This window comes from Aspergillus aculeatinus (assembly GCF_003184765.1).
Source record: "Aspergillus aculeatinus CBS 121060 unplaced genomic scaffold BO66scaffold_20, whole genome shotgun sequence".
Lineage (NCBI taxonomy): Eukaryota > Fungi > Ascomycota > Eurotiomycetes > Eurotiales > Aspergillaceae > Aspergillus > Aspergillus aculeatinus.
In genome coordinates, this window is record NW_020291489.1 from 163,525 (window position 1) to 179,755 (window position 16,231).

The 16,231-nt window shown below is 49.2% G+C and overlaps 3 protein-coding genes across 3 annotated transcripts; 2 read left to right on the top strand and 1 right to left on the bottom strand.

The window, feature by feature from the left end:
• The first annotated feature begins 139 nt into the window (after positions 1-139).
• BO66DRAFT_391303 (uncharacterized protein) lies at positions 140-2,809 on the top strand. Its single transcript, XM_025647228.1, has one exon. The coding sequence runs from the start codon at positions 290-292 to the stop codon at positions 2,618-2,620; it is 2,331 nt and encodes a 776-aa protein (XP_025504686.1). The 5' UTR covers positions 140-289; the 3' UTR covers positions 2,621-2,809.
• Positions 2,810-7,293: 4,484 nt separating this feature from the next.
• On the top strand, positions 7,294-10,290 carry farB1 (putative C6 transcription factor (Ctf1B)). The gene is made up of 3 exons (XM_025653550.1): positions 7,294-7,701; positions 7,791-7,978; positions 8,058-10,290. Exons 1-3 carry the CDS (start codon positions 7,451-7,453, stop codon positions 10,244-10,246), a joined length of 2,628 nt encoding a protein of 875 aa, XP_025504687.1. The 5' UTR covers positions 7,294-7,450; the 3' UTR covers positions 10,247-10,290.
• Positions 10,291-11,559: 1,269 nt separating this feature from the next.
• On the bottom strand, positions 11,560-13,744 carry BO66DRAFT_391307 (unc-93 family MFS transporter). Its single transcript, XM_025647229.1, has 4 exons — positions 13,070-13,744; positions 12,408-13,015; positions 12,205-12,300; positions 11,560-12,145 (listed from the first exon to the last, which is right to left on the bottom strand). The coding sequence occupies exons 1-4, from the start codon at positions 13,661-13,663 to the stop codon at positions 11,911-11,913; spliced, it is 1,533 nt and encodes a 510-aa protein (XP_025504688.1). The 5' UTR covers positions 13,664-13,744; the 3' UTR covers positions 11,560-11,910.
• Positions 13,745-16,231: the final 2,487 nt, after the last annotated feature.

Genomic DNA, 16,231 nt, shown 5'->3' on the forward strand with positions numbered 1-16,231 from the left:
AGGCTCGGTACATCAATTGCCATCTCACACCGCTGTGTAAAGGCGGTGTGGTACGTCGCCCCTTTTAGACTAGTTTTGTTTATCGCTTATCCTGGCAACGGCCGGAAAATCATAATAAACGCCGATCTCAGACTGATCGTGAGCATCGACAGACACCCACTGCCTTAGTGCATTGAATCAGGGATCCTTCATTCCCCTTCTGCTTGAGGGTACTGTAGTGCCTTTTACACATACCCATCTCATAAAATCTCTATCTGTTACCTGTGATCAACCACTTCTCCCTGGTGCCATGTCCACACCTCTATCACCGTGGACGTCCTCGCGCCAGAACTCTCGCGTCCTCTCCTCAAATTATGACGATGCCGTAGAGAAAGAGGACGTTGAAGCGGGCTCATTTATTGTTCATGCGCAGGAGAATATCCTCTCCAGCCCGTCAAAGTCGATCGACGGTGTGCCGATACCACTTCGGGTCGACGAAGATCATGACCCTGGCTATGAATCGTCTAGTCGGGAAGAAGACAACGCGGATGTGGAATCCTTGCAGATTGCACCTAGCTCACCGTTTCAGCTTGAGGGAAGGGACGAAACAGTTGATTTTGCGAGACTGCGAGCCATAACCCGGCAACCATTAGAGAGCATCAGCGAGCATTCCGCAACGCCTAGAAAACGCTCCTATGAGCAGGTACCTGACTACCAGGAGGTTGACGAAGAGTCGGAGGAAAGATACAAAAAAGTGGCCGGTCGAAGGGAAGCTTCAGAAATTGGCGTCTCCGCTGATGACGATATTGAGCCTGTTGGCGACCAGCAGAGCGTAGCAGAAAGGATAGGCCAAGGAGTAATCCATGGCATGGTTGAGAATAGGGACAACGAGGGCATGGCAACTCTTCTTTATAAGAACGAATCCATTGACGATGGATTAGACAATGATGAACCTATCGACATATACGAAGCCAACGACCCTACGAACGACGACTTTCATGATTCTATAGATGATACTCGACTCAGTACCTTCTCTGCCGTGCCTGATATGACTACATTCGCTCAACTGCGAAGTGACTCTCCATACAAGTCGAAGCGATCGCTTTCACAAAGCCCGAGCCAGGAGGAAGACTATGAATCTCGAAGCACGGAACCGGCTACATCTCGAACCGCACGAAAGTCGCCTAGAAAATCCGCTTCGCTTGACACTAGCAAATCATCGCCTCTCATAACACCCAAAAAGGGAGATTTCAAACACACTGACGTGACTCCCAATCTGCTCGATTTCTCAGACCAGCCTGCTTTCTTCTCACGTGCACGCCATAATATGCAGAATGAGCGATACTCGCCGCTGCGACGATCACCACTGAGAAATGCTCGAGATGCAGTGAAATCACCTGCCAAGGCTTCCCTATTAGACTTCGACATACCCAGCATTCCAACTCCTCGATCCATTCCCACGGTCACCCCGCGGGAGCTCGAGTACTTAAAGTCTGGGTTTCTATCTGAGATCTCTTCTCTCAAGGCTACCCTCAGCGGCAAAGAAGCGGAGGTTGCCAGTCTCAAAAAGGCAGTTGCAGATGCCGAGCGACGTGTTGGCGAGGCATTGGAGGAGGTCCGCAATGAGTCAACTCGCAGAGAAGCGTTGGAAATCGAACAAATCGAATGGCAACAGAGGGGCCAGGAGTTGGAAGCTGTTCTGCGCGATATGAAAGCCGAAATTGTCGGAGGCGAACAGGAAAAGGAGCGACTAGTCAAGAGGGCCATTGACGCGGAGAAAATGAAAGAGCACCTGGAAGGGAGGGTGCTGAACCTGCAGAGTCAATTGACCGCTTCTCGCAACTCCGCCTCGGAGGAAAGCTCTTCAGCGACGCATTCTCCTAGGGTGAAGATAGCCGAGGAGACTGCGAAGGAGGTCCAGGATGCCGTCAAGAAAGTTGCACGTGAGCTTCACACTGCTTATCAAAAGAAGCATGAGACCAAGGTGGCGGCGTTGAAGAAGAGCTATGAGGCTCGTTGGGAGGAACGAGTACGTCAAGCCGAAAATAAGTTGAAGGTGACCGCTGAGGAGAACGAACATTTGAGGAAAGAGCGGGATACCGTTTTATCGGAAGCATCACGGGCCAATTCGAGCCTACTTCCCCACGCAATAAAAGAGATTGGTCCAGACCATCGCGTACTGGAGGCACAAGTCAAGGATCTACAGCAGGAGGTGGTCATTCTCAAGGACGAGACCGAACGTCTGCATGCTGAGTTGAAGGTTGAGCGAGCGGAAAAAGGCGAACTTGTGGCTGCTGTTGATGAATGGCTGTCAATCCAGCCGGTTCAACCGAGCGAACCAAGTCTCCCCCCGTCTTCCCATGCCCAGCTGCCTCAGTCGCTGGAGCCGTCGACAACTGCAACTGAGCCAGCACCCGAAAATATTCAGCGGAAAGTTAGCCAAGGCGGTTCCTCCAGCAGCACCCGTCCTCCTAGCACAGGCGCAGGGTATGAACGAGAAAGGAAGATTCCCAAGATCGGGGTGCCAGTCAGCAGACAAGGTCGCGGAAACAGCGGCAGTAAATCGGGGATTGCAGTTTTCACCCCGGGGCGGAGCGGTATCATGGGCTCGATTGAACGTATGGGCCGTGGGGGTGCCTAGGATGCGTAGATGGGTTTTTATTTTTGTTTTCTTTTCGCATTGAGATATCCTAAGGGGGCGTTTTGTCATGGAATCGAGGGCCTGTGTGTTATGAGACGGACAATATTTATGTGCTTAATGATACATTGTAGCGAGTAAATCAACTACTCCCTATTTGAACAATTTGAAATGAAGTCAACGATTCTGCTATATGATACCATGGAAATCGATCATTTGCTCGCACATGAACTAGGGACAATAGGGTGAAAGCATTGTAGATTGGTCACTGCCTGTCCTGCAGGTTACGAGTTCACTTCCTTCCACATGGTAACTTACTATCTACGTATAGTACTGTAGTTACTACTGCTCTCTCCCTTAACCAAGCAAACAAGTATAAGTGATAACTTGGAAGAATAATTGAGCCCACTAAGAGTTTGTCTCAAATAGGCAGTTGCGCATATGAGCCCAGCTGAGCCTGGTGCCCTGAGCCTCCTACTCGAGGCGGGCGGCTGGCCGTGCAGTCAGTCAGTCGGTTTATGTCGGATTTGGCGGGCTTTTTATGAAACCCCAGGCCGGAAGGGGGGAGTGGGGGAGGGGGGGAGGGGGGGAGAAGTAACCTTGAACCGGAATTTGGAGCGCGGGTTGGGAGATTTCCATTTGTAATATCAATGGGATTCGGTGCTCTAGAACGAGTCCCTATTTTTACTCACTGGCATACGAGCGAGTACTTAGAATTTCAAAGTTGTAACTACTAACTAAGTATATTTCCATTCCGCCCACATCCACAAGATTGATGATCAACATTAATGAAAATAATACTACTACTACTCATACTACATATATGTAAGATACTTTCCCAGATCGCCCATTGGCAAGCTTCCACTTCCTGTCAACACATCGGTGATCCGCCGGTCGTGTCACTCGTGGGGGAAAGAATCCTTAAGGATTTTCGAGAGCTGAGGCGTCGGAAGTTGTCCACTGTCCACTTTGTCCAATCGCATTTCCTCCTTTCCAAGTCCCCAGGTCTGTGAAAGCTCCACCTCCATGCTTGTCATCGATCTGGATTTCGCACAATAAAAAGAGAAATGTGTATATACACACATAATAAAATAAATACATCAAAATCAGGAATACGAGTCAGAAAGCAGATGTTCCAGTACAAGCTCTCGAGCAGGACTCACACTGGGTTGAAAGGGAGGAAGAAGAGGAGGGGATGGCTGCAAGGGCACAGCGCTCCTCTTGGTCAAGGATCAAAACAACTGGAACCATTGATCAATTCCTGATCACAGGCTACTGTGGCTAGACTGCTAAGTTACTCAAGTGATAATGTGGGGTAAGTTGAAGCCCGCTTCTGGATTCCTCCGATTATCGCCAATTAACCCGCTCAGCCCTCCGTCATGTCCCGACAGCTAACGCTCCTATTACCTCTCTCTTCCTACTTTGCTTACTCCCCTCTAATTTGAATCATTTGATCAGGATCAGGGCTTATAGGTTGAAGGCATAGGGTATAGACTATGACAACATTTCTCGAGTCCAGAGCCCCGACTCGGAATCTCAGGAACAAATCATTCGCCTATCGGTCCAGAAACTGTGAGCCTGTGACGGGGATGCCCTGCAGGCAAAGTGCCGCTTGCCGGCACTATGACGCGTGACATCGGCCACGTATGGGAGAGAAAAAAAACCTGGAGCATCACGTGGGAGAGAGCTTGTTTGGTTTACTCGCGCAAGGATTCGAGACTGTTCGTTCCGAGGGAGCCAGGATAGCCTCCGTGGGGACAGAAATGCGTAGCCCCGTCGGCGTGCTTTCACCTCTAGGGCTACTCGAAGCCTTTGGACGTCAATTGCAGGGTGTGGCTTTTACTGAACGCTGTACTCCGTACAGTACTGCACATATACCTTGTAGAGTAAGTACAGTACCCCGTATATTCTTCTTTCATCGGCTTGCGGGATCGGCTGCAATTCCACATCGGGCAGCTGACGGGGTGGGTGAATGTGGGCCTGTGCTATTCCCACTCTTAGGCCCAATGTGTAAATGCGGAGATCTGATACTAGACAGTTAATCGCAGCCGGCCAGTCCTCATCTCGACTGAATGTAGACTGTAGTTCACAAGAACAAGAACAAGGAACAAGATTTGGTGCTGCACCAGGGCCGAACAGCTTTTCTAAGCAGTCAATGCTCATGAGCACTTTCACAATGCCCGGACACAACATGCGCGCCTATTCCGACTGGCCGGTGATTAAGGCACATGCTCCTTCCTGACCGGTAATGTCTCTTGGTATAAATGAACTCGGCGTTTGATATCCCGTGCAAGGAGTGGAAGAGGGACTAGGTCCTATGATAGTGAGAAGGGTACGTGGCCAACATACATACCATGTAGTCGATATTACATAGTATTTACTTCCTTCGAGGCCCCTACGATTGTGACACAGCTCGAAGCCCCTGGAATGGACGAATACCGTCATAGAGGCTTTATACCAGACAGACAGCCGGTACGGCTGGGATTTGGTTGTAAGATCCCCGGACAACATAAGCAAAGCTAAAGTCGACGTTCTCATTCGTTCCTCCTTCTTCACTCGTCCAGTAAAGACTGGAATGAAATAATGGTTGTATCCCGGGGTCCAGCTAGAAGATAACAAAGGGGCCGCTCGGCACTTCCTCACGGGTATGGACCATCACGAAGTCTGGAGGGAGCCGACGGAAGCGACCCCGAAATTCATGAAAATCAGACCAGGGACCACAGGCTTGTTTTTCGGCCAGTCACGGCTGCGCAGGCTCGGAATCTTTTCCGGTTCAAGCATGACGCAGCTGCTGACCAAGTTTCTGGCTAACTGTTCGGCCAGGGGCACTGTCATGATGGAGTACCGAGTACTTTAGCCATCACCAGCTGTGAATAGCCATAGGAGCCCCATGGCTGGAACGAAGAAGAAAGCCTAACAAATTACTCCATAGTAGTCTTGAATTTGCACCTGGTTTCTCTGGTCCGAAGGTAGCTTAGAAGAATGTTGGTTAGTTAAGTGATTGATCATGACTAAACAAACATTCGCACACCTGTGACAAGCGGTTCAAGTAACGTGACCGGGCCGATGGGGTCTTTATCGGAGAGAATGGGCTGGGAAAGCTTCGAATCCTAGAGCGGTTGAGAGGCCCAACAGCCACTCACTGGCTCCTGACTCACAGTCTCACTGGCTCACTGGCCATTGAGAAATAAGAGTGGGTCCAGCCGGGATGTCTTTCCTTTGCTGAAAGTGAAAGCGCAAGACGGAAACCTCCGGCTATAGCAGCAGCTGCCAGCTGGAGAGAAACAGATTCGGTCGAGTCCACCTTTTTCCTTTCCTCTTTGGATAGGACCGCCTTTTTCGGACTTTGCCTTTCTTTTTTCTCCCTTTTTTTTTGTATTTCTCGTTTTTTTGGCGATTGGAGAAGGAGTAGTGGGGTAGGGTGGGGGGAGGGCGCTCAACCTGGGGCTTGCCGCTCGAGACTCGGAGGAGGAGGAGGAGGATGGCGAAGTGGGGTTGGAAGCTGGAAAGTGGTTGAAGTCGGGTGGATACGGCGTCACGATAGGTGGGGGGGTGCCCTCGTACAGTAAGCAGCGGCAATGACTGGCTCATAATCAACAGAACTTCCCCACCGAACGTGGCCCGCTTTCTTCCTCGAGACTCTCGAGTCACCCGGTTTGTACTAGTCTACTCTATCTAACGCCCACTTTTTCGCTTTTTTTGTTGCGCCTATTTTTCTGGCCAGCGTGACCACTATGATGGAGTATGTTAGGTCTGGATGTAGGCTAGACTAGAATGGACGACGAGAGTATGCACTCCGTACACTCAATGTTCTTCGATAAAATAAGAACAAGAAGAAGAAGATTCCAAGATCACTAACTAATAACAATAATGATGAATATTAGAACCCAGGAAATTAGTTTGGGTAGTTTGGTTATTAGGTTAGTCATGAGTGGTAGTTAAGTTAGTTGGTTAGTTATAATTTATTACCATTCCATGTGCCGCCTTTCCTTCCTCTGCCATTTTTGGGCGGAATTATTGATCCCACGGTTCTGGTCTGGGGGAGGCAAACGATTCTACAGAGTACTAACGAGTAACTTAGTTAGTCGAATACTAACTGCATTAGTAACTACGACTAAAGTGGATCTGGGGCTGGTACTGTCCCTTCCCCTCCCCATGGCTAACTAATTTCTACGAGTACGTACGAGTACATGTAACTACTTTACTAACTGATTAACTGATGGAGATGTCATTTTTGGGGAGTGAGCGTTTTTCCCACCCCCGAATTCATTAAAATTCCTACTTTAGTACTTAAACATTCTCCTCCCCGACCCCCGCGTCGTGTGTCGACTTACCGTCCCCTTGGACGAGAAGTTTGAAGCCTGGTCCGGTGATCTCCTGCCTCTATTTCGCCGGAATTTAATCCCCCCAGGGAAAGGAAGAACCGATTACGAAAGAGAGAGAGAGAGAGAAATAAGAAAAAAAAGAAAGAAAGAAAGAAAGAAAGGAAAAGAAGAACACAAGCAAAAGCAAAAGACATCTCGACTCACGTAACCTCTTTTTTTATTCATCACCTTTGGGAATACCTGCTTGCATATATCACGGTTCTAGAGGGGAACGAAAATCAAAAGCGCGCAATCCACAGAAAGATTTACATCTCCACTCTTCCGTCACTGTCTCGTTCTGATCACCAATTCTATAACTTCTCTGTTACTACCCCTTTCACACTTCTTCTTGGCTCTGCTCTCCTTTGAGTATCTTCATTCTTCAACATATTAATTTTTTGTCCACCCACAACCGTTCATCTACCATTGTATGGACTGAGCCCATCCTAGTCCGTGCTTCTTCATAACAATGACCAATTCCGCCGCATCACCGTCATCGGCATCCAACACTCCCATGGAGACTGATCCCAAAAGCAAGCGCAAGGCCTCTACAGCCGGTCTGCCGGCCAACTCCCGTCCCGTGAAACGGCGGGCGTCCAAGGCCTGCTGCTGTTGTCGGGCTCGTAAAGTGCGCTGTGATGTGGTCGAGAATGGATCACCATGCACCAATTGTCGCCTGGATCAAGTAGAGTGCATTGTCACTGAGAGCAAGAGGAGAAAGTTCGTCCATGTCGAATCTGTCTCCCGTTTGATTTCCACTCCACAGAATCTCCGGCTAACCTCGAACGCGCCGTGTTGCCACTATACAGGAAATCACGTGTGGAAGGTGACAATAGCAGCTCACAGTTGCACTCGCACTCTCCTGAGGGCGCTGAAGATGCTTCCAACCTCTTCCGCAGACTGAGCGAATCCCAGGGGCTATCCGATGTCGCTCCTGCGTCTCCGTCCCAACGTTCACTGGATCTAGACCAAGGACAGCACATCCCTCATCTTTTGTGTGCGTATTGATCCTCCAGTTGCTTCCACTTGGATATCAACTTGCGCCCAGCATTGTCTAATCCATAATCGTGTTTTAGATCAGAGTCAAGTCAATCGGGCTGGCTCGGGAGATCGCTTTCGACCAAGAGTGGCCCTCAATCCGGCTGTTCCGGCAACTCTACCATTGCACCATGTCACGTCACAGATTCAGCAAATGCTGGACCCCTCTTTTGCGAGTGCAAGAACGGGCGGAGTCGCTTTACCTGATTACATTCGTGGTCTACCACCTCGTCTTCAAAAGGAAGACATTGAGTACCTGTACCAGAAGGGGGCGTTGACCGTTCCCGACGTGGGTTTGCGCAACGAGCTGCTCAAAAGTTATATACATTACGTGCATACTTACATGCCCCTCCTTGACCTGGAAGATTTCCTGCAGACCATTGTTCAGAATGACGGCATCCGTCGAATGAGTCTATTGCTCTTCCAGGCCGTGATGTTTGCGGGTACAGCGTTCATCGGTCTGAAGCACCTTCATGCAGCAGGCTATCCTTCCCGAAAAGCGGCGCGCAAGGCTTTTTTTCAGCGAGCAAGGCTTCTTTACGATTTCGACTACGAAGTTGACCGGATCTCACTGGTTCAATCACTGCTCCTGATGACATATTGGTATGAGACACCGGATGATCAGAAGGATACCTGGCACTGGATGGGTGTAAGCCTGTCTCTCGCACACACGATTGGCCTACACCGGGATCCGGGTAACTCCCGCATGGATGTTCGGCGTCAACGGATGTGGAAACGGATCTGGTGGAGCACATATACACGCGATCGCCTGATCGCACTAGGGATGAGACGGCCCATGCGTGTAAAAGACGACGACTGTGACGTTCCCATGTTAACCCTTGATGATTTTGAGTTCGAGCCGTTTTCCCCTGAAATCGTGAGCATGGTGGGCAACTCGGAAATCTTGCAGAACCCGAAACACCAGCGGGAGCTAGCCCTCATGTTTATTGAAAAGGCAAAGCTCTGCTTGTGTGTCAGTCATGTACTATCTGCGCAGTATTCGGTCTTGAGCCATAAGTTTGGCGGGACAATGGAGACTACGATGATGCTGGTACCCAAAAAGTCGGCAGCAGAAACGTTTGAGGTTCGCCGATGTGACCAGGAATTGGAAGACTGGCTGGCCCACCTTCCCACCGAAATTCAATATGCCCCTGCCGCACCCGCCAAACTTGGCGAGGCCCAAGAGGTGCTTCATTCCCATCGCGCGTTACTGAAAATGGTCTATTTGACCACATCCAGCGCCCTGCACCGCCCGCAGGTTCTCCCTGCGATCCCGTTTCCATCCACGGATGCTGAATTGCAGGAAATATCAAGGAATAAGGTCAGATATGCTGCCATCGAGATCACGAACATCGCCCAGGATCTACATAGTCTTGATTTGACGCGATATTTCCCTACCACCGGCGTCACGGTGCTACTTCCCGCGGTCATAATTCATCTTCTCGATATCAAGTCTAGCGATCCCACAATCCGGATGACCAGCCTTCAACGATTCTATCAATGCATGCGGATCCTGCAGCGTCTAAGAGAGATCTATGCGTCTGCCGATTTCGCGACATCGTTTTTGGAGGCTGCGATCCGAAAGGCCGGGATCCAGCTTACAGTGGCGCCACAGGATGTGCACTCACGGTCCGGCAGTACGCTTGGCGCGACTACTCGGGTTAATGCCTTGACTCCACCCCCAGATTCTTTGGCACAGAAGATTCCCGACCTTACATATCCGAAGTCCGACACAACCGGGCTTGTCGAACAACTGGCTGCAGAAAGCGGGCCAGCCTTTGCCTCTACCCCGCCGCCTTCCGACGGCAGCGAGAATGGCAGCACAAGCAACATAAACCCAAGTCATCATCATCAGGACGCATTCAGCATCCCCAATCTGGATTCCGAATTAAGTTTGAGCCAACTGATGGACTTGGCGAATGATGCCGAGGTCACCCAAAATGATTTCGATGCTCTCATCAATTTTGACGACACCGGAGCCGATTTTCTGGGTGTCGACGATAGCATCAATACCACCGGACTCACTAGCGGTAAAGGCTTTAGTTTGGGGCTAAGTGCCTTGGACAACTTACCCGACATGGCTACATTCAATTCGACGGGGAAGGGTCTTAACCTTCCGGGTCTAGAAGATGAGCAAATCTCTGACGAGCGCGCCTCTGGTGTGGGGCATGCTGGGCTGAATACAATCTCATCCGACCTCGATGCCGAACTCGGATTGAATCTTTAAGCATGGTCTGTGATGCTATTCACCGCTTCTCGAGTGCAATTTTACCCGTGTTTCTCTTCCCCATCCCCACCCCCTAAAGTGCGTGTATTTACTGATTGGGATGCTGGCCTGTTGTGCCCAATCGCGCACATACATTGAACACCCTTTTTTTGCGGCCTAGAATACAGGCAGGGTTTGTAGGGCTTTTTACCTTTTCAGGGCTTGGTGAACCCCTCTTGCGGGATCCGGTTAATGACTCTTTCCATGTTTGTTCTTGAGACGGAGTTGGCATTTGTGCCTGCCGTCATAATATGTATATAACCTGCACAATCAGCCGCAGGACATCTGATGAATATAAACGTGTACATGATACTGGCGGATGTATATGAACTATAATATTGGTTTGAGAGCGTTCCCAACTCCAGACCCGCCCCGGCAGATGAGGAGTCTAGTAGACTAGATTGATTAATTTGTACGTAGTCAGGGTTGACCGCTCTGCCCCGCCCGATGGAGCGAGCTACGTATTGTAGACCTGTGGATCCACCATGGGCCTTTGCGGATTCCCAGTCTAGCAGTCAATGTACCATTCCTGGTGTTGTCTGTACATCTAGACCATTGCTCTATTCATCATGGCACACCAGCAACCCCTTCAGCTCCTTTTCTATCAGTCAAGTCAAGACGTTTGGCCCTGCCACACACGCGACCTGGAGGTGCTGTGACTTTTGCACTTGCACCCGAACATCATCCCCATCAGTGAATGAACTAATGCAGCTCGGCAGACTGCTGCCTGCTGCCTGCCACAATTCCTAGTTCGAGCAACATTGCTAAGTAATATGCGAGTCAACCTCCCTTTACTGAGGCTGGAATGTTCGGGATGTGTATTGACCGCATACTACACAGCAAATTCCTTTGGGTCGAATGTAGATTCAATAACAGTATACATACATACAGAGAGATGGATGCCTATATGTGCGCGCAAGACACCACCTGATGCAGGCACTGGCTGTCACTGTGGGTACTGTCCAGTCCCTTCAGAGATCATACAAGCAGACGTATGGCCTGAAAAAGGGACTAGTACGCATGCACATGATATATATCTCCACGGACGGCTGCGGGTGTACATACAGTATAGTACAGACAATGAGAATCGGCATACAGTCTCCGAGTCAGCTATATGTTAGTTTGTGGTCAAAGTCATAGATGGACCGATGTCTACCGATCTTCTTTTGTTTTCCGGCTCAAGGCAAGTTTTGCTGGTATCGCGGGTAAAAGGTAGCTAACTCTTGGGCAATTTGAAACACCCACGATGCTTTCCCTGATGGCAGGGCTAGGTGAAAAAAAAAAAAAAAAAAAAAAAAAAAACCTGGAGTCCATGTGGTCCACTTCCTTACGCAGGAAACTAAAAGTATAGTTGGTCAGACGAGGTAGTTGATTGAGCAAGCGAAAATTGAATGGCTAGGGTAATGGTGGAAGAAATATGTCATTAAGGGCTCCTACCCCTGGTATCAGCAAAATAATTATGAGATATGAAGATTAAAGAGATTAAAAGATGGAAACAAGAATATGCGTCAAGGGGTCGGAAGCACCAGTAACTTGGGCCAGACCAGTTCATCATCGCAGCATCGCGTCATGTAACCAGATTGCCGTCCTTTCATGGGACACGCAGTTCTAGTCAAGGAGAAGAGTTAACTGAGAGAGACGCGCTTCTCATCCTTCTTATCAATGGACTGTTGCTCCTCTAAAGGCACAGATACTCCCACTTCTTGAGCGGTCTCGTCCGAGAAGCGCAGATCAGCCTCCATGTCCGCGTGCTCCTTGATCTTGAGGAATACTACAGGGGAGGCAATCACAATACTGCCAGCAAGGAGGCCCCAGCAGGTAGCGAATTCCGTCATGAAGGGAGTATTCTCCGCATCCAACCTGTGGATCAAGCCAGTTAGTGACTGATATGAGTAGGGGAATGCATGATGGAGACTCACCGCCACATGCCTGCTGCACCAGCGGACTGGATGCCCTTGTAAAATCCAGCAAAGTTGGCCAGCTTGCGGCCGTTGTTTGTCAGAGAACCCATGAACCTACAATTCACCTAGTTAGTCCAGTTCTTACCATCCCAAATTCAATTGACGTCCCAAAATTAAGTGATGAAGGACGGGGGGTTTTTGGAGCAAGGGGCCAAACTGACCAGTATGCGCAAGTTTGGAAAGCCGCATCATAGAACCCGTAGAACATGTACAGAAACATTGGACCCACGAAGCCGTGACTGGTCCAGTCGGTATCCGCCTTGACTGTTTCGCGAGTGTAGGTCTTCTGAAACGCATAACCTCCACCCCAGACACCCATGGTGAGAACCAGCAAAAGGAAAAGATTCAGCCTGGCTCGGGTGGGCCGAGAGAGAAACTTCAAGTCCAGTAATTGCCCGAAGACGAACGCTCCGAGCATCTGCATCAGCCAGTACAGCAGATTGTTGAGGGCTCGTGTACGGATGGTGAAGTATGCACCATTGACACTGTTGAACTGGTACGCCGTAAACCAGTTACTTGTCAAAAACATCGGGAAGAGGAGGAGAATATAGTAGTCGGTGCGGAGAGTATCATAGAGACCCATAAACTCGGATTTCCAGGTAGGGTTCTTCATGACGATAACGTGCGAGCCATCTTTGCGCTTGACATACTTTGAATCCGCGAGGCCCCAAGCCAGGACGAAACCCAAGGCCATGAGTACCATGAATGCAATGTAAGTCCCATCGTTTACTTGACCAGCCACTGAGTGCAGGTTTTGACCCAAAGGCACCTACAATGCAAAAGCGTCAGTTTTGGATGGGAGGTCAAGGTCAAGGATACATACCAAGCTGCCGATGACGCCGCCAAGATTGAAGATCACCCAGAAAATGGCGATGAATTTACCCTTCTCCTTTTCGTTCGGATAACTCATCATGACGGCACCCTGGGCGCACCACAGTAGGCCAGCGCATGCGCCTAAAAGTGCACCAGCAAAGATCAGAAAGCCAGAGTTTTGGTTGTGGTTGTAGGACAGTAGCGATGCGACATAGAGAAAATAACCAAAACCACCAATTGAGAGCGTCAAACGCAGACCAATGCGGTTCGCAACAGAGCCCGCAAAAAACCCGACAACCCCAAAGGTACTGTAAAGGGCGGTGTTGGCGTTGTTCACGTCCTTGAAACCTAGCTGACCTCCACCTCCGAGGCCACTAACGGCATTGAACATTCCCGGGCAGAGGAAGCAGACAAAGGAGACCAGGAGAAGCTGTGCATCAGGCGAGGCAAAATACGGCAGAGTCCATGGACCAATCTTAAAAGATTTGTACATCCAGGACTTGCCAGTAAGCGGGTGGACTGGGCCGGCCTCAGGGTCAATTGTGACAGCCTGCACCTCCTTTTCGGGATGCTGGCTCTCCGGGCCAGTTGTTGAGGTAGCCATTTTTTGTCAAATCCCCGAGGTCGAACAGCAAGATGCTTTTGAGACGATTTGAGGAGTGACTGGGGACTTTTCTGCCACTCGCTAAGTAAGAGCAAAGACACAATCAGCCGACCAATCTTGCACGGTACAGTAGAACCAGAATTGGCAAAGTCAAGTGGGATAGCGGCAAGTGATCTATGTGTCTAGATCTTAAGGATAATTGCGGGACTGAGATATGTGCCGGAGCAAGAAAATACAATCCGCAGGAGATAGCGGGGATGGGATGGCGAAGTCAAAAACTGGACGGGAAGACACAAGAGGAGGAAGAGGATGAGAGAACTACCCGACGAACGAAGTAAAGATACCAGACCACTGAAGTCAAGAAAGAGAGAGGTAGGCGGGAATTCAGTAACATGGAAATATGTAGGTTTCCGGGGACACACACACACACACACACACACACAAGGCTAGCGACGGAAATATTTTTCAAACCAAGGCGTGACAAGGGATGAGATTGTTTTGGGGACGATCCGGGGTAAGAATGTAGGGGGCGGACACGAAAACAAATAGTCTCGGAAGGGAGAAAGGATTCGGATTGTGGTGTGATGGAACGTACTGTTATCGAATTGCCAGTAAGGATAGTAACAGAGAGGCGAAGTGGAGAGAGTGTGGGAAGGGAATCAGGAAATAAATATCTTGTTAGGTTGAGGAAGATGAAGAGGAGGAGGACGAGGAGAAAGAAGAAGAAGAGGAGGGGGCGTGAAGCAAGAGGCGAGAGGCGAGAGGTCAGGGAGTTGTGAGCTGATTATTGTTGTGGTTGTAGTTGTGGTTGATGTTGATGTTGATGCTGATGTTGATTGAGTTTGGTAAATGAAGGTGGTGGATACCACCCTAGGATAAGCGGAGAGGGAAAAAGAAAATTACCAAGAAAGACTGAGATGCGACAACAAGATAACCTTTGAGCAAATGAATGGAGGATAACGAGACAGGGGAGATAATGAGTAACTAGGTACTCCACGGGTACTGTACCTAGCTAGACTAGTAGACTAGTAGTACTCAGTAGTACCTTATCACCGGTACCTGTTTAGTTGTCTCTTCAGCCACGAATCAGAAGCGGCAGGGTTGCGAGTCGATCGCCATCCACATGGTATGATCCACCCGACTGCAGACAGGCAGGTAGATAGACGAGGTGAAAAGTGGTAATTACTATATGTAACTAGGAGGTGGGGGAGAGAAGGCCTGGGGAAGGAGAGTTGGAGCCTTGGAGGAAAGAAAAAAGAGTACATACAAGCAAATACAAACATTAGATAGTGATACGCGGCAGGATTTAAATAGTAAAGTTACCTACCTGCTTACCTTACTTGCCGGGCTAAGAACAGTGAATACCCAAGTACATCAAAGATTGTCAATGATTCAACGATGATTTCAAGCAGACCTACGGACGGTAACGAGCTCCAGAACCACCAACTTGACTTGATGGTTGGTCCGGGGCGAGCGGGTTTATCTCCGCATGCATGACAGTGCAGAGGTACTCCGTACTCAGTTAGGTCTGCGAGTGGCTTGTCGAGGAAAGGTACCTAAGGTAGTTACTGGCTAACCACCGGACTCAAATTCTGACAAACTGATCATGATCCGGATCCTGTGACTGATTACTCGATAAGCCAATGTCTGAATGAATGAAGATAAACAACTTACCCATCGTTGAATTTGCGACGGTGACATTGGGCAGCTGAAGCTTAGCCGAATGCGGGGGGCCCAGTCGGGTCCGCGGCTGCCACCGTTGCATTCTACCTTATCAACTGCGGAGCTTCAGGCCAGTTTCACTGGCTCCTGGGGCAAGTCAGGTGTGTTGTCGTGTCTAGAAAGGTGATCCCCGTATTATGTGCTTGGGGGCCAGGTGAGTGAATGTGTGAATGTATAATACTGTACTGAAAATGTGGTAGTCAAGGGCAATGATAATGTGCCGGCCCTAGTCGTCAGGTGATCGATAGAAGGTGCTCGATCTTAGCTAACCACTAACTACTAGGTTTACTCTTAAGTTGGTTTTTGTTGGAGGTTTCGTAACGATAACTAGTTACTTCGGCTAAGTCTGGACGTAGTTGGGAGTGCGGAGTATTGTAAATTACTTAGCTGTAGGGTAGCTAGTGTACTGTACTCAAATGGTAACTAGCTACTTCGTAGTTTATTCCTAGCTTGTTCCGGTTGCCGAATTTTAGTCATAGTAATTGTATGTACTATAAGTTACTGTACATGTTTTTGATACACCCAGGTATCGGAGACAGTACGTAATTGTAGTACTGACCTCCAGAGCCGTACTAGACATACTCGCCAGTACAAGTCTCGAACGTTGACGGATGCTGACTTAAGTCATGTAAGTTAGCTGGCAGTTTTCTGTCCGTGAACACAGGTCATCTGAAGTCTTTTTTGGGTTCATGTGGAACGTTCCTGCGGCACGTGATGCCAAGCCCTTTATATAAGCAGGAACGTTCCAAGTGACCTTATAAATTACTGTTTTTTATTATTGAAATTCAACTTTCTCTTATATTCTTTAAATACTCTTACTTCTAAGTAATTTTTCTAAGTTATTTT

Bases quoted from the DNA above. Each gene is read 5' to 3' on its own strand.
- BO66DRAFT_391307 (XM_025647229.1), bottom strand. From the start codon at position 13,663: ATGGCTACCTCAACAACTGGCCCGGAGAGCCAGCATCCCGAAAAGGAG. The intron at 12,301-12,407 runs GTCAGTTTGGCC...GGTGAATTGTAG, and splicing joins TTCCAAACTTGCGCATACTG to GTTCATGGGTTCTCTGACAA. The intron at 12,146-12,204 runs GTGAGTCTCCAT...CTTGATCCACAG, and splicing joins GGTGCAGCAGGCATGTGGCG to GTTGGATGCGGAGAATACTC.
- farB1 (XM_025653550.1), top strand. From the start codon at position 7,451: ATGACCAATTCCGCCGCATCACCGTCATCGGCATCCAACACTCCCATG. The intron at 7,702-7,790 runs GTTCGTCCATGT...GCCACTATACAG, and splicing joins ACTGAGAGCAAGAGGAGAAA to GAAATCACGTGTGGAAGGTG. The intron at 7,979-8,057 runs GTGCGTATTGAT...ATCGTGTTTTAG, and splicing joins GCACATCCCTCATCTTTTGT to ATCAGAGTCAAGTCAATCGG.
- BO66DRAFT_391303 (XM_025647228.1), top strand. From the start codon at position 290: ATGTCCACACCTCTATCACCGTGGACGTCCTCGCGCCAGAACTCTCGC.